The sequence below is a fragment of the Chiloscyllium plagiosum genome, chromosome 7 (assembly GCF_004010195.1).
Source record: "Chiloscyllium plagiosum isolate BGI_BamShark_2017 chromosome 7, ASM401019v2, whole genome shotgun sequence".
NCBI classification, from domain to species: Eukaryota; Metazoa; Chordata; class Chondrichthyes; order Orectolobiformes; family Hemiscylliidae; genus Chiloscyllium; species Chiloscyllium plagiosum.
This window is the reverse complement of record NC_057716.1, coordinates 59807335-59830234: the sequence shown is the minus strand read 5'-3', so window position 1 is coordinate 59830234 and position 22900 is coordinate 59807335. Positions and strand designations below refer to the sequence as shown.

The 22900-nt window shown below is 42.1% G+C and overlaps 1 protein-coding gene across 4 annotated transcripts in view; it reads left to right on the top strand.

The window, feature by feature from the left end:
* The window catches only part of itgb6 (integrin, beta 6), an 88856-nt gene that overhangs the window by 28466 nt on the left and 37490 nt on the right, over positions 1-22900 (top strand). For all 4 annotated transcript variants that reach the window (XR_006312150.1, XM_043693845.1, XM_043693848.1 and 1 more), the window contains 2 exons: positions 3719-3853; positions 8956-9373. Coding sequence is in view for 3 of the 4 variants with exons in the window: in XM_043693845.1 (XP_043549780.1) it covers positions 3719-3853; positions 8956-9373 (553 nt within the window). In the remaining variant the exon portion in view is untranslated. The remainder of the gene's footprint in view (positions 1-3718; positions 3854-8955; positions 9374-22900) is intronic.

Below are 22900 nucleotides of genomic sequence, written 5' to 3'. Positions count from 1 at the left end.
ATATCGGGACACTTTGTGAAGTCAGACATGTAGGCATTGATTTTAAGTTCAAGTGCGAGTGTGAATCAGGGTTAAACAGCCAGCGTCCATGTCAGCACCAGCATGGGAGCCAGACCAAAATAGGAAGTTCCTAGCCTGCTCCACCATTCAGCGTGGCTGATCCTCTATCTAGGTGTCATATTCCCACTTCTTTCCTATACCCCTTGATGTCTTTAAAATCAATAACTCCATCTGTTTCCTTCTTGAAAATATTTAGTGGCTTAGATTCCACAGCCTTCTGTGATACAGAATTCCACAGGTTCACTAGCATTTGAGGGAAGAAATTTTTCTCATCCTCGTCCGAGAGGATCTATCCCGTATCCTGAGAGTGTATCCCCTGGTCAAGACTCCCCAATCAGAGGAAATGTCCTTGCTGTATCGAGACTGTCCAGCCCTGTTAGAATTTTATACATTTCAATCAGATCCCCTCTTATTATTCAAAACGCCAGTGATTACAGACTCAATAGAACCATCCCTGTATGAATTGAATAAATCTCTACTGCACTCTCTACCTGCCTGTATCATCTCTTCGGTAGGGATGGTCTCACCAAGGTCCTGTATAACTGCAGCAAGACATCCTTATTTCTGAATTCAAATCCACTTGCAATGAAGATCAATATACCATTTACTGTCCTAATGGCTTGCTGCACCTGTCTGTCTACTTTTATTAAAATAAACACAAATAACTGTGGATGCCACAAATCTGAAACAAAAACAGAGAGTTCTGGTGAAACACAGCAGGTCTGGCAGCATCTGTAGAGAGAAAACAGAGTAACATTTCAATTCAAGTGACCTTTTGTCAGAACTGAAGATAGCTGTGAAAGGCTGATATTTGTACTGATGACAGGGTGGGGGTGTTTGGGGAGTGAATAGAGTACATAAGGATGGGGTCCAGAGAGAGAAGGAGAAAAAAGGCATAGCAAACAAAGAGATATCTGATGAGAAGTTGAGAGAGGGATAAATGCTATGTAGGGTGCTAAGGAGAAGTGTGAATAATTGAAAGTGGGTTGGCTGCGCAGGGACCAACCCACACAATGCAGGATCTTGGGGTGTGAGGGGAAAATAACAACCATGGAGGAGGCAGATCACATTCTGAAATTGTTAAACTCAATGTTGAGTCCTAAGGCTGTAAGGAGCCTCGGAAGAAGATGAGGTGTCGTTGCTCCAGCTTGTGTTGAGCTTCACTGGAACATCGTAGAATTCCTGAATCAAAAATGTTGGCAAGGGAGTACGGTGGTCACCTGTCCACCCTGCCAAACACTTATGTTTGGTTCATACAAATGACGCAAGCTTCAACACACCACTGTGTTCCTGTGACAACATTTCTGTCTGTCTCGGGGAAGTTTAAACGCCAAAAATACCTGGAGTTCTTTGTGGAGCCCAGAGGAGCACTCCTTTTGGTGCACAGGAATGTTGAAATTAGCTGGATTTCTCATTGGAGGCCTTAGTATTTGTTGTCAGCTTTCACTGGAGGAGCCAGCACTGGAGGCAGTGACACGTCAATCAGCAAGGAGAAAACGAGGACTGCAGAGTCAGGAGTGTGGTGCTGGAAAAGCACTGCAGTTCAGGCAGCATCTGAGGAGCAGTACAATCAACGATTCCGGCATAAGCCCTTCATCAGGAATGAGGCTTGTGGGTCGGAGTACTGTGCGGCACAGTGGTTAGCACTGTTGCCTCACAGTGCCAGAGACCCGGGTTCAATTCCCGCCTCAGGCGACTGATTGTTTGCACATTCTCCCCTTGTCTGCGTGGGTTTCCTCCAGGTGCTCCGGTTTCCTCCCACAGTCCAAAAATGTGCAGGTTAGGTGAATTGACCTGGCTAAATTGCCTGTAGTGTTAGATGAAGGGGTGAAATGTAGGAGAATGGGTTGCGCTTTGGCGGGTCAGTGTGGACTTGTTGGACCGAAGGGCCTGTTTTCACACTGTAAGTAATTCAATAAAAAAGATAAATGGGAGGGGAGTGGGTTTGGTGGGGAAGGTAGCTGAGAGAACAATAGATAGATGAAGGTGAGGGAGAAGGTGATAGGTCGGAGAGGAGGGTGGAGCAGATAGATGGGAAAGGTGATGGAATCAGCAGTAAAGATTGCATCATCATCCGAATTACATTATTGGATCTTCCTCATCTCATGGAAAAGATCCAGAAGGGTAATGCATTAGTCTGTAGTCAAACATTACTAGCAATCGGTTAAGTGTCCACCAGCTGATCCCCTTCCTGTCTCCTTACCCACTACATCATGAGTTCTCCTTGGTACTATCTTAACAAACCTTTTTCAGTCAATCAATAATTGATTCTTAAAATGTTAAAGCCACTGGCAAGGTTTCCATTTATTGCCCATCCCTAATTTGTCTGTTATTGATATACTATAGTGTACTTTCTAAGCCACTTCAGAGTAAAGAGTCAATCTCTTTGAAAAATCTCAGACTTCCAGTAAACAATTACATGGTGTGAATGGAATAAACACTTTAATTGGATCCTACAGTTAATATGAAGAATGTGCAGCTGGTTCAGATGTACTTCAGTGTTTTAGATCAGTCCAAATAAAGCACAGTAAAAAAGATTCAAAACTAATTCTTCGACCTTTTGAATTACATTCCTGAAAGATTTGTCAGGTGAAACTTAATCTTTCCCTTCATTCTGAAGTTTGAATATACAGTAAACTATCACCTGCTGGATCAGATTTGTTCAAGCATGCATTAAACTCTAGATTTGCTCTTTATCTTGCCAATACAAATTGACTCGGTTTTCTGTGGGTTCATCAACCAATACATATGGTCAGATTTTGTAAGGTTGTTTGCCCTTGTTAAAATTTCTTCCAGGTGCACTTTCAAGTTTTGCCACTAATGCAAAAGGAGCTGCCCGTTTGTGCTGCGTAGGCAACTGAGTAATAAATGTGAGAAGTAAACAAAAATTCCTTTGCCACAATGACTAAGTTTCTGCAGGCTTCTAACATTGTCTGATTCACAGTCTGCAGGTAAAGAAGGTGGCAGGTTTGTGCAAGCCTCTGCTGCACTGTGCTTGGAATGAGCAGAATTAGAGACTTGTTTATTCAGTGCAAACATGTTGCTACCACCTGCATACCAATGAGGTATTATAATGTTGAATTCTCTCCTTAAATAATTGTCAGTGTCTTTCACAGAAACGTAAAATAAATTCTTGCATGTCTCAATACTTCTTAAGTTACACGCTTTACGCAGGTATTGTAAACTGAAATAAAAATACAATGTGTATATATTATTTTTGTATAAACAATGATAAAGAGTAAACTTAAATTAGCTGAATTCAAAGTCTACTCTCACAAGTCTGCACTTAAGCCAAGATCTTGCTGGTAAGAATTTCTATTGACTAGATACAGTGATTGGGATGTGCAAGGAAACTTCATGAGCGACTCAATTTAATAACATGTTACCCCAATGAATTTACCTGACAATGTGGAAAATTGCCCAAATTTTCCCTCCCCACAATAGATAGGACAATCCAATTTGGGATTCTCTGTTAGAGGAGGTTAATGGAGCAAAATTCATTGCACATTTAAAAATGAATGTAGACCAGTATTCGCAAAAAAATATAAAGCGTGTGGGAATAGGGCACGTAAATAGAATGAAAAAGATAACTAGTGCAGACACAATGGAATGGAACCTTGTGGTGTATGATTCTCTGATATCTTCCCTGCCATTTCAGGAACTGCGATCAGAGGTGGAGCTGGAAGTGACAGGAGATACTGATGGAGTGCGGTTCTATTTCACTGCTATCTGTCAAGATGGTGCTATCCTCCAAGGACAGAAAAAATGTTCTCATCTCTACATTGGAGACACAGTATGCCTTAATTTTCCTAACTGAGCAAACAAGTCAGAATGTTATATGTCTGATTGTCAAAAATTCTTTTTTAAAGTGTTGATTTTAATACCTTGAAACGCAACCTCTATCACTCAGTCACATGTATTGAACTAGAAATAGAATTCAGTGGGTCAATGTGGGAAAAAAAGACAAAAAATCTGAAGGAAACCAATAGCCATTGCTCAAAGTTACTTTGTTTCCTCCTGCTGGGAGAAACAGAAGCAAGGCGTTTCGGACCAACTCGGGGGTATGTCACAGTTATAACAGCTATGTTACAAGGACGATAATAAAGGGAAGTGAATGGGTCAACTCTCCATAAAGGCCATTATATTAAAAGGATTTTAAAATTGTTTTTTATAGGTTAAACATTTGTGACAGTCCGAAGCAGCACTGTAATCCACTAACCCCATCATTTTTAATGATCAGTATCAAGTCTTGTTATTGTAGGAATGTCACTTGCTGGAAGATTACAAAATTATCATAGACTTCTTACACTGTGTGGAAGCAGGTCATTTGGCCCATTGAGTCCACATGGACCATCTGAAGAGAATCCCACCCAGATCCACCCCCCCTACCTACATTTCCCATGGCTAACCATCTAACCTGCACATCTTTGGACTGTGGGAGGAAACCACAACACCCAGAGGAAACCCACACAGATATGGGGAAAATGTGTAAACTCTACACAGATGGTCACCTGAGAGTGAAATCAAACTCAGATCCCTGGCACTGTGAGGCAGCAGTCCTAACCACAGAGTCACGTGCTGTTTGTTCATATTCATTCATGGGATGAGGACATCTTGTGTGAATCATGCCCCACCTCTGAACCTTACCGACTAAAATAGGATCTGTCAAAAATGGGGATGGGACATCTTCATCTGGGATTCACCCAGCTGTTGTAAAGATCCATAAAATTTCCATAGCTCCAAAAACAAATTTAGCGCTTCATCTATTCACCATACATAATTTAAAAGACCTCTGATAGGTCACTCCTTAGCCTTCATTTTACAAGCTGAAAGAGGCAACCTGTTTATCTTTTTTTGATAGGTATATCCTCCTTAAAATATCCTTGTAAATCTTTATTGTACATTCTCAGCTGTATATTTATTGTAAAATAGCAATGACAGTTATATGCAATACACCAGGTGTGGTCTGATACAAGTTTAACATATTTTATTTTACTTTTCAATTTGGCTCATTATGATTATATTCAACCCGAATATTTTGTTTTCTTTCTTAAGGCCTTGTTAATTTCATCTCTTCCTATTAGTAATTTAGAACTTAAGATTATAAGACCATCAGAAATAGGAAGAGTAGGCCATTCAGCTCCTCAAGTCTGCTCTATCATTCAACAGGATCATGGCTGAATCAAACTTCCCCAAATTCCTGCCTTTTCCTCTAACCCTTTATTCCCCAACTGATCAAGAATCTAATTCAACCTTAAATATACACAAGGACTCTATCTCCACAGCTATCTGTGGCAAGTAGTTCCAAAGACTTGCAACCCTCTAAGAAATGAAATTTCTTCTCAATTTAGACTTCAAGAATCCTCTATTTTGCAATGAAATTACCTCTCATTCTCATTATCTCAACTACAATGAGTGGAGTTCCAGTTTTTTCAGCCTTTGCTCATAAGACTAGCCCTCGATACCAGGGGATAAGGGCTTATGCCCAAAACGTCGATTTTTCTGTTCCTCGGATGCTGCCTGACCTGCTGTGCTCTTCCAGCAACACACTTTCGACTATGTCAGGCATCATTCCAGGGAACATTCTATGTATTGCCTCCAATGAAATCATATCTCTCCTTAAATAAGGGGTCCTTAACTGTTAATAATACTCCAGATGTGCTGTCACCAGCACCTTCTGCTGTTATTTACTCGTGTGTATGGCCAGCATTTATTGTCAATCCCAGTTGTCCTTGAGGAGGTGGTGGTGAGCTGCTTTCTTGAATCACACAATCCACATGCTGTATGTTGACCCACAATGCTCTTTGAGGGGGAACTCCAGGAATTTCACCCAGTGACAGTGAAGGAATGGTGATATATTTCCAAGTCAGGATGGTGAGTGGCTTGGAGGGGAACTTGCAGGTTGTGGTGTTCCCATGTATCTGCTGCCTTTGTCCCTCTAGATGGAAGTGATCATGGGTTTAGAAGCTGCTATCTCAGGATCTGTGATGCAGTGCATCTGGTAGATATTACACACTACTGCTACTGAGCATTGGTGGTGGAGGTAGTGGATTTGAAGCCAATCAAACCGACTGCTTTATTCTATGTTCTATGAGTGTGAAAATAGATAAGTCCCCTGGGCCAGATGGGATTTATCCTAGGATCCTCTGGGAAGCCAGGGAGGAGATTGCCAAACCTTTGACATTTATCTTGAAATCGTCATTGTCTACAGGAATAGTGCCAGAAGACTGGAGGATAGCAAATGTGGTTCCTCTGTTCAAGAAGGGGAGTAGAGACAACTCAGGTAATTATAGACCAGTGAGCCTTACTTCAGTTGTTGGTAAAGTGTTGGAAAAGGTTATAAGAGATAGGATTTCTAATCATCTAGAAAATAATAATTTGATTAGGGATAGTCAGCATGGTTTTGTGAAGGGTAGGTCGTGCCTCACAAACCTTATTGAGTTCTTTGAGAAGGTGACCAAAGGGGTAGATGAGAGTAAACCGCTTGATGTGGTGTATATGGATTTCAGCAAGGCGTTCGATAAGGTTCCCCAAAGTACAAAATACAAAGGAATGGGATTGTGGGAGATATAGCAGTTTGGATCAGCAATTGGCTTGCTGAAAGAAGACAGAGGGTGGTGGTTGATGGGAAATGTTCATCCTGGAGTCCAGTTACTAGTGGTGTACCGCAAGGGTCAGTGTTGGGTCCACTGCTGTTCGTCATTTCTATAAATGACCTGGATGAGGACGTAGAAGGCTGGGTTAGTAAATTTGCATACGACACTAAGGTCGGTGGAGTTGTGGATAGTGACGAAGGATGTTGTAGGTTACAGAGAGACATAGATAAGCTGCAGAGCTGGGCTGAGAGGTGGAAAATGGAGTTTAATGAGGACAAGTGTGAGGTGATTCACTTTGGTCGGAGTAACCAGAATGCAAAGTAATGGGTTAATGGTAAGATTCTTGGTAGTGTATCTCGATGTCCAGGTACACAGATCCTTGAAAGTTGCCACCCAGGTTGACAGAGTTGTTAAGAAGACAAACAGTGTTTTAGCTTTTATTAATAGAGGGATCAATGTCCAGAACCATGAGGTTATGCTACAGCTGTACAAAACTCTGGTGCAGCCACACTTGGAGTATTGTGTACAGTTCTGGTCACCGCATTGTAAGAAGGATGTGGAAGCTTTGGAAAGGGTTCAGAGGAGATTTACTAGAATTTTGCCTGGTATGGAGGGAAGGTCTTAAGAGGAAAGGCTGAAGGACTTGAGGCTGTTTTTGTTGGAGAGAAGAAGGTTGAGAGGTGACTTAATAGAGACATATAAGATAATCAGAGGGTTAGATAGGGTGGACAGGGAGAGCCTTTTTCCAAGTATGGTGACGGTGAGCACGAGGGGGCATAGCTTTAAATTGAGGGGTGATAGATATAGGACAGATGTCAGAGGTAGTTTCTTTACTCAGAGAGTAGTAAGGGTATGGAATGCTTTGTCATAGATTCACCAACTTTAAGTACATTTAAGTCGTCATTGGACAAGCATATGGATGTATATGTAATAGTGTAGGTTAGATGGGCTTCAGATTGGTATGACAGGTTGGCGCAACATCGAGGGCTGAAGGGCCTGTACTGCGCTGTAATGTTCTATGTTCTATGTTCTGTGCTTTGACCTCGATGGTGTCAACCTTCTTTAGTGTTGTTGGAGCTGCACCCATCCAGGCAAGTGGTGAGTCATCCATCACACTCCTGACTTGTGATTCGAGATGTTGAATAGACACTGGGGAGTCAGGAAGTGAGTTACTCACTGCAGTTTCCTAGCAGTACCTGCTATTGTAACCACTGTGTTTGTGTGGCGAATCCAGTTGAGTTTTTGGTCAATGGTAACCCCAAGAATGTTGATAGCGGTTGATTCAGTGACAGTGACACCATTGCATGTCAAGGGGAGCTAGTTAGGTTGTTTCTTTGGAGGTGGTTATTGCCTGCAGTAAAACTTGCCGACTTTATACACCGAAATAAGGACCAACATTCCTTGAACCATCCTGATTACTCCTATACCTGTTTGCTAGCTCTCTCTATTTTGCACAATAACCTTTGTGTTGCAGCTTTCTTCAGTTTTTCTCCATTTAAATAGTCCTCTGCTCCTTTGTTCTCCCTTCCAAAATGAACAACTTCACAATTTACTGCAATAAACTCCATTTGCCAACTGTTTGCCCACTTACTTAATTATTCATTTTCTCTCTGTAAACTGTTTGTATCCCTCTCGCAACTTTCCAGCAGTTTTGCAGCTACAGTACATTTGCTTCCTTCCTGCAAATCATTTGTGTAATTTACTCCCAGACCTTCCTAAATTCTAAGTACAAAATTAAATCCTCATGATTCTTGCCAAATATGCTAGCTGACATTTATGTTGAAAGTCATTTGGTAATTATATGAACAATTTGCAGGCTTATTAATATCTTCTTGTAACTTCTTGTAGCATTAACTACCCCATCTGATTTGGTGTCATTTAGAAATTCAGAAATTGTATTCTTGATTTCATTGTCTAAATCGGTAACATAAATTATAAACAACAAGGATCCCAATACTGATCTTTGTGGTGTTCCATCTTCGACTTTTTGCCATTCTGAATAATTACCCTTTACCATGTCTTTCTGTTTTCTGTTTTGCAATCAGATAGGTATCCATTCTGCTCCTTGACCCTGACTTTACATTCTCTGATGCCATTCATGAGTCTTTTGTATGGTAACAAATAAAATCCATAATTACAGTTAACTTTAAAAAATAGAAATCCTAGATTATATGAACATCATGTGTAAAATAAATGTATAAACAGTGTGATAGATGATTGGCTGCACGCTATACTCTAATAACTTACACACATTTACAAATGAGGTATTTATTAATGCATTATTTTTATTTAACCGTAGGTCTCTTTCAATGTGACTGTAGAATTGGAAGAATGTCTGAATGAACCTAAGCATATCGTAATCAAGCCCTTTGGATTCAGAGACAGCCTAGAGATTGAGATACAGCCAGCTTGTAGCTGCAGCTGCCAATCAAATGCAGAGCACAATAGCTCAAGATGCAGCAACGGCAGTGGCTCTTTCCAGTGTGGTGTATGTGTTTGCAATGCTGGCCGATTAGGTCCTCATTGTGAATGTACAGAAGAGAACATAAACACAGGTAGCTGCAAGCACAGTGCAGAAAATATTTCCTGCAATGGTCGAGGAGACTGCTACTGTGGGCAGTGTGTCTGTCATCCTTCTGAATTTGGACGAATATATGGTGCCTATTGTGAATGTGATGACTTTTCGTGTGTGAGATTTAAAGGACTTCTGTGTGCAGGTATGTAAAGTTTTGTTTTGAATTCAGCTATCTTAGACAAATTGCCATTTATACAATTATTTCTCATGTTTAACCACAATCATAATTGTCACTAAACTTGCAATAAATAAAAAACTCAAATTCAAGTCTTAATATTCACCTGAAATCACCCAATGATCTTGAACTGACTTAACAGTTAACTGTGAAAAATGATTGATAAACTTGTTAGCACTTTCGAAACCTCTACATAGATAGAACATAGAACAGTACAGCATTGAAGTGGGGCCTTCAGCCCATGATGTTGGACTGAGCATGACACCAAATTAAACTAATCCCATCGGCCGGCTTTGGTCCATATCCGTCCATTCCTTGCACATTCATGTGCTTTTCCAAAAGTTCCTTATACATCTCCATTGTATCTGCCTCCACCACCACTCTGGCAGCACGTTCCAGACTCCTAAAAGTCCATGTAAAAAAAACTTGCCCCTCACATTTCCTTTGAACTCCCCCCCTCCACCTTAAATACATGCCCCCTAGTATTAGACATATCAACTCTGAGAAAAATAGTCTGACCATCAACCTTATCTATGCATGTCATAATTTTATAGACTTCTACCTTCCCTCAGCCTCCGCTAATCCAGAGAAGACAACCCATGTTTTTTATTAAGATTAGATTCCCTACAGTGTGGAAACAGGCCCTTTGGCCCAACATGTTCACACTGACCCTCCAAAGAGCAACCCACCCAGACCCATTCCCCTACATTTACCCTTGAGTAATGCATCTAACACTACGAGCAATTTAGCATGGCCAATTCACCTAAGTGAGGGCTGCAGATGCTGGAGATCAGAGCTGAAAATGTGTTACTGGAAAAGCGCAGCAGGTCAGGCAGCATCCAAGGAACAGGAGAATCGACGTTTCGGGCATGAGCCCTTCCTGACCTGCTGCGCTTTTCCAGCAACACATTTTCAGCCCTTATAAAGTTCTGAAAGTTCAAAGAGAATACTTAAATTATTCAAATATAGATGTTAATATAATGATTGAAAGCCCAAATAATGTAATAGTAGCAATTTGTTGAAACCTATTTCTGATAATTAAATTCTTAAACAAAGTGATTTCTTATCTAGTTCTTTAGTGATTTGCCATATTTTAGTAATTCACACATTTTATTGTCATATGTTGGCTTTGTTTTGCATTGAACTGATGTTTGTTTGTGAATTTCTCAATTGTTGGAGACTGAGTGATTGGCTATCATTGGGATCAAACACAATTCATGTAAAAAAACTCATATGAATAATTATAAAGCATGTATGAACACAGAACGAATGTTAGGCTCAATTTCCCTTTGCAAATGCAATGTGTTCCAGTGCAGTGTTATTTTCCTAGCTTTCTCTTAAAAAAACGAGTCTTGTTTAGTCCTCGTTTCAATTCTATTTTCCATTATAGATAGATAAATCTGCTTAGCATGACTAAAGTCACACACTTCAATCAGATGTGTAACTCAATTTTTCAGAACTCATTCGGTCTGATTTAGTTCGTATTGGGTATTGTTTGATATTGACATTTGATTTTGATCTTAATGGTTAGAAACTGATTCATGCTGTGAATCAGGTCATTGAGCTCTTTGCCTGAATGTTTTATATGCATTCCTGTCATGCAAGGATCTGCGCCAGGAGAGTGAACTCTACAAAATAACGCAGTCTCAGCCTGCATCCATCAAGTGTACTATTTTGTTTCTTGATATCATTCCAACACATTGGGAAATCCAGACCAAAAGTATGTTGTTTTTGATACCATCATCAGTCTGATATATGAATGTTCCTTCAGATGTTGTTTCCTGCTGTTCGTCTTCTACAATTTCAATCAGGCCTTCATGTAACCACAGAACATTTTTATTACTTTCCTTCTCTTATTCACTTGCAAAGAAATGCAAATTTGAAATTTTATTTCCCCTTTTTTCAGCAGCAAGACAACCACATCCTTTAATCATTAACAAAGAAAAATCTTGCTTTTATGCAGTATCTTTCATGAGCAGAGCATCCCAAAATGCTTCACAGCCAGTGAGGTAATTTTGAAGTGTAGTCACTATTGTAAAACAGGAAATAGGTCAGCCACGTTGTGTACAGCAAGTTCCCACAAACAGCAAAGTAATAAGTGACAATATTAAGTGTTGATTGAGATGCCAGTGTACTGTCACTGCAATTAGCCTCCACACCTTCATTCACTGCTGAGTCATTAAGCTAAGAGTAGATCATGTGGAAGAGATTTTATTTTGTCCTTTAGGAAAGTAGCAAAATGGATTTTTGTGGAGTAGTTGCAGACATTAAATAGGTGTTCATCCCTCTTCACCAATGAAATAAAGTAAGAAAATGATGAAAATACTCTGAAAGGATCTTACACGGATATCAGGTAATGCATTGACCATATTTGTTGTCTGAAAGTGGAAAAAAAATTCTTAATTCTGTTAGAATGGATTTAATCTTTAAGGTTACTTTGAGTTGGATAAGGGAATTCAAAATGTCAAACTAAGCTGGAAAGATTTAGGATTATTCTAACACCTAAGAATATAAGAACTAGGAGTAGGAGTAGGTAACTCAGCCCTCGAGCCTGGTCCACCATTTAGCACAAGCACGACCGATCTCATCCTGGTTTAACCTTCATTTTCCTGCCCGCTCCTCATAATCCTTTAACCTGTTAAGAATTAAAAAGCTATCTCCTCCTTACATTTATTCAGTTTCCGGGTGTCCGCCATATTTTGAGGTCATAAATTCCACAGATTTGAGAGAAGTAATTCCTCCTCATGTCCGTTTTAAATCTACAACCCTTAGCTTAAAAGTATGACCTGTCACTAACCCACGAGGGGAATACGTATCTGGTCAATATTTGTAAGTCTGACAAATTGAAATATAACTGCTAAAACCCTTTCGATGGATAGCCACAATCAGTTGCTACCAGAGGAAGATACTATTGATAAAAGGTTGCATTCTTCTTTAATGCCTTTGTATTTGCCTCGTAGAAGTAATGTTTGTTAAGGGAGATCATGTCTGACAAACCTAATTGAATTTTTTGAAGTGGCAGTGCATTCAACATTGTCTATTTGGACTTCAGCAAGGCTTATGATAAGGTCCTGCTTGGGAAACTGATAGCAAGATACATGGAAATTTGGTAATTTGGATGCAGAATTGGCTGAGTGGCAGGAAGCAGAAGGTGATGGTGCAGGACTGTTTTTGTAATTGGAAGCCTATGTCCAGTGCACTTTTGTAGGGATCATTGTTGGTGTCATAGAGTCAGAGAGTCATAGAGATGTACAGCATGGAAACAGACCCTTTAGTCCAACCTGTCCATGCCAACCAGATATCCCAACCCAATCCAGTCTCACCTGCCAGCACCTGGCCCATATCCCTCCAAACACTTGCTATTCACATACCCATCGAGATGCCTTTGAAATGTTGCAATTATACTCGCCTCCATCATTTCTTCTGGCAGCTCAGTCCATACACATACCATCCTCTGTGTGAAGAAATTGCCACTTAGGTCACTTTTATATCTTTGCCCTCTCACCCTAAGCATATGCCCTCTAGTTCTGGGCTCTCCCATCCCAGGGAAAAGATTTTGTCTATTAATCCTATTGATGCCCTTCATGATTTCAAAAACCTCTATAAGGTCACCCCTCAACCTCCGCTCCAGGGAAAACAGTCCCAGCCTGTTCAACCTCTCCCTGTAGCTCAAATCCTCCAACCCTGGCAACATCCTTGTAAATCGTTTCTGAACCCTTTCAAGTTTCACAACATCTTTCCGATAGGAAGGAGACCAGAATTGTGCACAATATTCCAACAGTGGCCCAACCAATGTCCTGTACAGACACAATATGACCTCCCAACTCCTGTACTCAATACTCTGACCAATAAAGGAAAGCATACCAAATGACCGTGTAGATCACATCTGCCCTCATCTTTGTTACTTTGTTACTTTGTTACTCTGTTACTTCTTCAAAAAACTACATCAAGTTTGTGAGACATGATTTCCCACGCACAAAGCCATGTTGACTTTCCCTAATTATTCCTTGCCTTTCCAAATTCATGTACATCCTGTCCCTTAGGATTCCCTCCAACAATTTGCCCACCACCAATATCAGGCTCATTGGTCTATAGTTCCCTGGTTTGTCCTTACCACCTTTTGTAAACAGTGACACCACGTTTGCCAACCTGCAGTCTTCTGGTACCTCACATGTGACTATCAATGAGACAAATATCTCAGTAAAAGGCCCAGCAATCACATCCCTAGCTTCCCACAGAGTTCTAGGGTACACCTGATCAGGTCCTAGGAATTTATCCACTTTTATGCACCTCAAGATATCCACCACTTCCTCCTCTGTAATATGGACATTTTTCAGGATGTCACCATCTATTTCCCTACATTCAATATCTTCTATGTCCTTTTCCACAGTAAATACTGATGCAAATTACTCATTGAGTATCTCCCCCCATCTCCTGCGGCTCCACGCAAAGGCCGCCTTGCTGATCTTTGAGGGGCCCTATTCTGTCCCTAGATATCTTTTTGTCTATAAGGTATTTGTAAAAACAATTTGTATTCTCCTTAACTCTATATTTGCCAAAGCTATCTCATGACCCCTTTTTGCCCTCATGATATCCTTCTTAAGTATACTTCTATTGCCTTTATACTCTTCTAAGGATTCACTCAATCTATACCTGACATATGCGTCCTTCTTCTTTTTAACCAAACCCTCAACTTCTTTAGTCATCCAGCATTCCCTATACCTACCAGCCTTTCCTTTCACCCTGATAGGAATATACTTCTCTGGACTCTCGTTATCTCATTTCTGAAAGCTTCCCATTTTCCAGCTGTCCCTTTACCTGCAAACATCTGCCCCCAATCCGCTTTTGAAAGTTCTTGCCTAATACCGTCAAATGTGGCCTTTCTTCAATTTAGAACTTCAACTTTTAGATCTGGTCTATCCTTTTCCATCACGATTTTAAAACGAATAGAATTATGGTCGCTGGCCACAAAGTGCTCCCCAACTAACACCTCAGTCACCTGCCCTGCCTCATTTCCCAAAAGTAGGTCAAAGTTTTGCATCTTCTCTCGTAGATACATCCACATACTGAATCAGAAAATTTTCTTCTTCACACTTAACAAATTCCTCTCCATCTAAACCCTTAACACTATGGCAGTCCCAGTCTGTTTGGAAAGTTAAAATCCCCTGCCATAATCACTGTATTAATCTTCCAGGTAACTGAGATCTCCTTGCAAATTTGTTTCTCAATTTCCTGCTGACTATTAGGGGTCTATAATACAATCCCAATAAGGTGATCATCCCTTTCTTATTTCTCAGTTCCAACCAAATAACTTCTCTGAATGGATTTCTGGGAATATCCTCCCTCAGTACAACTGTAATGCTATCCCTTATCAAAAACACCACTCTCCCTCCTCTCTCTTGCCTCCCTTTCTGCCTTCCTGTAGCATTTGTATCCTGGAACGTTAAGCTGCCAGTCCTGTCCATCCCTGAGCCATGTTTCTGTAATTGCTATGATATCCCAGTCCAATGTTCCGAACCATGCCTTGAGTTCATCTGCCTTCCCTGTTCGGCCTCTTGCATTGAAATAAATGCAGTTTAATGTATCAGTCATACCTTGTTCTCTGCTTTGTCCCTGCCTGCCCTGACTGTTTGACTTGCCTTTATTCTCAACTGTACCAGTCTCAGATTGATGTCTTTCCTCCCTATCTGTCTGGGTCCCACCCCAACACCTTACTGGTTTAAATCCTCCTGAGCAACTCTAGCAAATCTTCCTGCCAGTATACTATTCCCCTTCCAATTTAGGTGCAATCCGTCCTTCTTGTACAGGTCACTTCTACTCCAAAAGAGCTTCCAATGATCCAAAAATTAGATTAGATTACTTACAGTGTTGAAACAGGCCCTTCCGCCCAACAAGTCCACACCGACCCGCCGAAGCGCAACCCACCCATACCCCTACATTTACCCCTTACCTAACACTACGGGCAATTTAGCATGGCCAATTCACCTGACCTGCACATCTTTGGACTGTGGGAGGAAACCGGAGCACCCGGAGGAAACCCACGCAGACACGGGGAGAACGTGCAAACTCCACACAGTCAGTCGCCTGAGGTGGGAATTGAACCCGGGTCTCTGGCGCTGTGAGGCAGCAGTGCTAACCACTGTGCCACCGTGCCGCCCCTGTGAATCCTTCTCCCATACACCAGCTCCACAGCCATGTGTTCCTGCCCTCACTAGCTCGTAGCACCGGGAGTAATCCAGATATTATTACTCTTGAGGACCTCCTTTTTAAATCCCTGCCTAACTCTCTGTAATTTCCCTTCAGAATCCCAACCTTTTCCCTTCCTATGTCATTGATTCCAATGTGTATAATGACCTCCTGCTGTCCCCTGTGCCCCGTGAGAACTTTCCACACTCTCTCTAAGACATCCTTGATCCTGGCAGCAGGGAAGCAATACATCATTCTGATTTTTTTTACTGCTGGCCACAGAAACATCTGTCTGTACCTCAGACTAGAGAGTCCCCTAACACAATTGATCACTTGGAAGCCGACGTACCCCTCATTGCATTAGAGGCAGTCTCAATACCAGAAACTTGGCTGTTCGTGCTACGTTCCCCTGAGAATCCATCACCCCCTACATTTTCCAAAACAGCATACCTGTTTGAAATGGGGATAGCCACAGAAGACTCCTGCACTAACCACTTACCTCTCTTGCCTTTCCTGGAGTTAACCCATCTATGTGACTCTATCTGCGACTTTTCTCCCTTCCTATAACTTAGAACATAGAACAATAAAGTACAGAACAGGCCTTTGGCCCTCAGCTTGTCCCCCTACACTATCCCATCATCATCCGTGTGCTTATCCAAGGATTGTTTAAATCTCCCTAATGTGGCTGAGTTGACTACATTGGCAGGTAGGGCATTCCCCATGCCCTTACCACTCTCTGAGAGAAGAGCCTGTCTCTGACACCAGTCTTAAATCTATCACTCCTCAATTTGTAGTTATGCCCCCTCGTACAAGCTGACGTCATCATCCTAGGAACAAATAACTGCCATGTATCACATCCCCTTGCTCTTGTAAATTCCTCATTGCCTCTAACTGTCGGTCTAACCAATCCATTTGATCTGATAGGATTTATAACCAAAGGCATTTATTACAGATTTAATCGTCCCACATAAACTCTCCCAAATGTCCCACATCCGACAAGAAGAGCATATTGCTCTACTAAAGGCCATTGTTGCTTCTTTCAATCTACAAACCCAGAAAATAGCACTGTTTTTATTCCTCGACAAAACACTGCTCCACGTTAAATGAATACTAATGGCTTATATTTTAAGTTTAATCAAGAGACATTTCTCAATAAAACATACTCACAACCCACTCTACTCACAACTGCAGACTTACTGTAAGGCTATGCTTAATATAGTCACTTATCTGTTTCTGTGCTGCGACCTCTCCCAAACAGGTTCCTCCAAGATTAGTTGTGAATTTCACTGTTTGTTAATTTTCCCAGATGCACTCTGATGTCCAGCAATACATGAATTCAAACAGCAAAGACTGTAACTGTGCAAGTTCACTGCTGTGTCAGTTAGCAGTATGGGTTTTCTGTCTCTCTCTCTCTCTCTTGCACTGACCTAACCATGTGCTTGCTTTGTCTCTTCCTCTCCCTTTTAAAAGTGCTGTTGTTTGACTTTTTTTCTCCGAAGTTCCAAAACTATGCAACAGCATATGAAACAGTAATTGCTGCTCCTGGAATTCGAGGAAATCACCTCCAACACCTAATATACCTCAAAAAAGGAGCAGCTGTTACAGCCAGAAATATTTTTCCCATTCTCCATTTTGAATTACCCAGAATCCTCCCTTGCTATTTGTGGTGTATTTAAACAATTTAGACTTGAATGTATGAGGGTGGACCAGTAAATTTGCAGATTATATATAAATTGGTGAAATGATAAATAGTGAGGAGGATAGTCTTAGATTACAGTTGAATATATACAGGCTAGTCAGATGGGTTGGTCAACGGTAAATGAAATTCAACCCTGAGAAATGTGAGGTGATTCTGTAGGACAGGACAAACAAGGCAAGGGAATACGTGAGGAACTGTATGACCCTGGGAAGCACCAAGGATCAGAAACACCTTAGTGTGCATGCCCACCAATCCCTTAAAGTAGCAGGACAGATGGATAAAATGGTTAAGAAGGCATACGGGATACTTGACTTTATTAGCTGAGGCATTGAGTTTAGGAGCAGGGACTTTATGCTGCAACAGCATAAAATATTGGTTATGCTACAGCTAGATTATTGTGTGCAGTTCTAGAATCCAATTATCAAAGGGATGTGATTGCACACAAGCATGTTTAAAAGAGATTTACCAGGATGTTGAATGGCCTGGAGAGTTTTAGTTATGAAGAGGGATTGGGTAGACTGTGTTTGTTTTCCTTTGAGCAGAGGAGATGGAGATGGTTAAGATATACAAAATTTTTTGCCATCCCTGGCCAACTTATGTGGTGGAATTATTAGTTTAAAATCTTACAGAACACACATTTGTTAATATTTGGGAGTGGGAAGGATGCCAAAGGGTAAAGGAGTGAGCAAACAGCAGCAGGGAGGACACTCCCCTGCAGCACCTACAACACCAGAGACTGCAGCAGCAGCAGCCTCTCCTGAACCCCCCGGGGATCTGACAGACTCACAAGAATTGGCTGCGGTGATGGAGAGACTTTGCTTGAAAGTTGGGGCTGCGATTGAGGAGATCCGGGGGGAGATTCGTGCCCAGGTCCAACCTATCGCATCCATGCTGCAGAAGCATGAGCAGGAGATCCAGGGTCTTGGGGAAAGGCTGGAGGGTCGAACTAAGGCCTCAGAAGCTGCAATGGAGTCTTCATCCAGTCGTATCCAGGTGCTGGAGCGAGAGGTGCGGACCTTGTGAAACTATATCGATAACTATATAGAAAATCGAGGTCGAAGGATAAATCTCTGAACTGTCAGGCTTCGTGAAGGTGAGGAAGGTGAGCAGCCTTCTTTGAAAACTGGCTGCCAAAGTTTTTGGGCCTTCACATCGAGTCCAGCAGGCTACAGATTGAAAGGGCTTATCGGGTTACAGTGCACAGGTCAGGCCCAGTGCAGTGTCCCCGCTCGGTCCTAGTGCACTTCCACTCATATAAGGACAAGCAAAAAGTCATAAAAACTTTGAGATCCCTGAGAAAAGATCCGCAGGCACTGCTGTACAAGGCGTCAAAAATCATGTTTTTCCAGGATTTCTCTGCAGCTTTAATTTGAAAGAGGAAGTCCTTCGATGAACTTAAAAAGAACCTGAGGAACTGGGCATCGAGTACTCCGAGATACCCCGCAATGCTTCGTTTCAGCCACGAGGACTCAGTTTATACATTTGACTCAGCGGATAAAACTAAAAACTTTGTGGACATTTTAAAATAGACAGATTGGCCTGAAGAATATGGTTAATGTTTGTTCTCTTTTCTATCTTTCCCTTTGTTTTCTCCTTTTTCTTAATTCCTTTCTTTTTCCCTAATAATTTCCTTTTTAGAAAGGGGGGAAAAGACCTTGGAATAAGTTGTTCCTTTTTTTTAATAACTGGATTTTCTGATGGGAATTTTTGTGAATGTTCTTTGTTGTCTCTCCCCCTTTTTGTTTGTTCTATTTCTCGTTTAGTCACAAGTCGGGGTGACATGAAGCCAGGGATGGGTGGAGTGCTAATCCTGACTTGGTCTTTTTTCTGTTGATTGAAGGATCATCTCCTTGTTTTTTTCCCTGGCCTAAGGCTGGAGCACAGTCTGGGTTTGAAGGAGCTGTGAAGGAGGGGATGGGTAGGGTGAGTGCCCCCTATGGGCAGGGGGAAGAGTCTTCCATTCAAGGTTTTATAGTTGGTTTTCTTTGTAGTTTTTTGGTAGTAATAGTTGTTTATAGTTATGATGGAGTAGTTTTTGTATATAAAGTTTTTCGATTCTATGAGTCTTTACTTGCTTATGCTCGGTGCTTTGTAAGCAGGGTTCTCCCTCCAAAGGGTTCAAGGGTCTCTGAAAGGGGATATGGCTAAGTGTTTTATTAAATAGTGCACCTGGAACATTAAGGGAAGTCATTCGCCTGTTAAAAGGAAAAAAGTGCTTTCTAGCCTTAAGAGGGAAAGGGTTGATATCGCTTTGTTGCAGGAAACCCATCTTGATGATGGGAAACATCTGAAGTGACAACAGAGGGGTTATGACCGGGTATTCTTTTTATCCTTTACTACTAAAAGTAGGGGAGTGGCGGTACTTATCTAGAAAAATCTGCTGTCCACATTATTAGAGCAGGTGAAAGATGAGCAGGGACAGTTTGTGATACTTAAAGCCCTGATACAAGGGGAGGAATATGGCATGTTAAACGTCTACTGTCCTCCCCCAACTATTTCTTCACAGGCCAAGCAGGTGGTTGACTTATGCAAGGAGTTGGGGCTGGGAGATATTTGGAGATGTCTTCACCATACCAGCAGGGACTTCACCTTTTTTTCAAACCCACATAAATGTCACACGAGGATTGACCTCTTTCTGGCTCCCTCGGCCCTTCTGGATTCGATTATGGGTTGTAAAATTGGGAATATAGCTATCTCTGATCACGCGGCAGTATATTTGGAGGTTAAGGCCAAGAGTGAAGGGCTAGGTCTGCGGCACTGGTGCTTGGACCTTTTCTCCTTAAGGATTCCAAATTTGTGGAATACTTTTTGAAGGAGTTTCAGAAATTCTTGACTATCAACTCAGGCACGACTAGTAGTCCGTTTATGCTGTGGGAGACTGCTAAGGCCTTTGCTCGGGGATTAGCTATTTCCTATTCTGCTCGCCGGAAACGACAGAAGGAGGAACAACAGCGTCAACTTGAGACGCGGTTGAAAGCCACTGAGGCAGCACATTTTGCGCAGCCTTCGGTGACTAAGCTACAGCGGATCATGGCCCCCCAGGCTGCCTTGAATTCAATACTGACACAAAATGCAAAGAAAGAACTTGCTTTTGCTTGACAAAGGCTGTTCGAATATGGGGATAGGCCAGGGATATATTTAGCGTACCTGGCTAGGAAAAAGTGTACTCCCCAATCCATTACTGCAATCAGAGACAGCGCCGGGGTCCTTACATACGACACTAAAAAGATTAATGAGGCCTTTCGGAGCTTTTTCACTGAGTTGTATCGGTCTGAAGATTGCGAAGACAGGAGTGCTAAAATGGAGACCTTTTTTAAGAACCTGGACCTCCCCGGGGTAACCTTGGAACAGATCTCTCTCCTTAATTCCCCCTTGACAGTTCAGAAAATACAGGAGGCAGCTAGGCAACTTCAGAGCGGGAAAGCACCTGGTCCTTGATGGTCTCCCGGGTGAGTTTTATAAGAGTTTATAGGGATTCTGTCAGGGCCGATGTTGGAGATGTACAATCACTCCTATATGCATGAACGCCTACCACCATCTTTGAGAGAAGCTAATATTTCCTTAATTCTTAAGCAGGGGAAGGTTCCTGAGGATTGTGTCTCATACAGACCCATCTCTCCATTAAATTCAGATTTCAAGATTCTGTCTAAGATCCTGGCGCTGAGATTGGAAAGAGCGTTGCCCCATATTATTAAAGAGGACCAGACAGGCTTTATAAGGGGCCGTAGGTCCTCTAATAATATTAGAAGGTTGCTGAATATGGTCCAAATTTGTCAGCAACAATCGATTCAGGGGTAGGTGATTTCCTTAGATGCAGAGAAAGCATTTGACCGGGGGAATGGCCATATCTTTTTTATGTCTTAGAACAGTTTGGGTTGGGTGTAATCTTTGCTGAGTGGGTGGAGGTTTTATATCGCCACCCTCTGGCCGTGGTCATTACCAATGGGGTGAAGTCTGGGTAATTTAGGATTGGTAGGGGTAGTCAACAAGGCTGCCCCCTCTCACCGTTGTTGTTTACATTGGTGATAGAGCCGCTGGCAGAGGCCATTCGTCAGAACATCCACATAATTGCTCCGTATGCGGATGACATCCTTCTGTTTTTATCGAACCCAATGACCTCCATACCCTATTTGATACAATGTATCAATTTATTTAGGGCTATTTCAGGATATAAGATTAACTTTTCAAAATCGGAGGCTATGCCTTTGGGGAACCTTAAGGATGTGCCAGAAGTTGAAGGTGGCCCTAATTTCCCTTTGCAGTGGTCACGGGCAGGGTTCCGATACCTAGGCATTTTTATTACCCCCAAGTTTGATCTGATATTTCGGACTAACATTGCTCACTTGCTCGACAATATTAGGCGAGATCTCCAGAGATGGGAGGCTCTTCCAATTTTATGGCTGGGCCGAATATCTCCCATTCAGATGAATGTTCTTCCTCATTTGCTTTATCCCATGCGTAAGCTCCCTGTAATGTTTCCCAGGTCAACACTGCGGAAGCTTATGGGGTGGTTTGGTTCCTTTGTCTGGCATCGTGGGGTGGCCCCTCATCAAACTTACTAAATTGTAGTTGCCTCAAGGAGGGGGAGGAGTAGATTTCCCAGACATCAGAAGGTATCAATTGAATTCCCTGCTGTCCTTTGTCTGCGATTGGGTAGGTAACGATCCAAACTCAATATGGCTGAATATTGAGGCCTCCCTAGCAAAGTGCCCTCTTATTCACCTGTTGTTAGTGGATAAGATGAGGACAGTTATGGACCACTGCCGGAACCCCATTGTCATTAGTACAGTCAAGGCATGGAGAGCAATGCGTCAGAGTGAGGGTTGTTTATCCAAGACTTCACCACTTACACCTATAGTTGACATGCCAGAGTTCTGACCAGGGATGATGGACTCAGGGTTCAAACTATGAGTAGCGAGAGGAGTTTCTAGTTTGGGAAATTTGTGCTGAGGTTATGCTGAGGGAGAGGTTATGCTGTCTTTTGAGCAACTGAGCCGCAAATACGGGTTACCCAGCAGAGATCTTTTCCATTTTTTTCAGATTAGGGACTTCATCCAGAAGAAGACTATGCTACTCACTAAGCTCTATAAACCCGATACAGAGAGGTTGTTGCTACGTTCCATAAGCACCCTTTCAGTTAGTGCCCTCTATCACCTGCTGGTGGCAGGGCCTGGCAGGATATTAACTGGTTATGTGAGGTCTGGGAACAAGAGCTAGGAGTGGCGATCTCTTCTGAAACATGGGAGAACATATGGGAGAATACTCGAAAGATCTCAATCTGTAATAGCTCATGCGCTATGCAGTTAAAAGTTCTGCGCAGGGCTCATCTGGCACCAGACCGTCTGGCGAAGTTTAAAAAAGAGGCATCTTCAGTGTGCCCCAAATGTAAAATAAGTGTAGGTACCCATTGCTTCTGGGTAAAAACAATGACTGCAGATGCTGGAAACCAGATTCTGGATCAGTGGTGCTGGAAGAGCACAGCAATTCAGGCAGCATCCGACGAGCAGCAAAATCGACATTTCGGGCAAAAGCCCTTCATCAGGAATAAAGGCAGAGAGCCTGAAGCATGGAGAGATAAGCTAGAGGAGGGTGGGGGTGGGGAGAAAGTA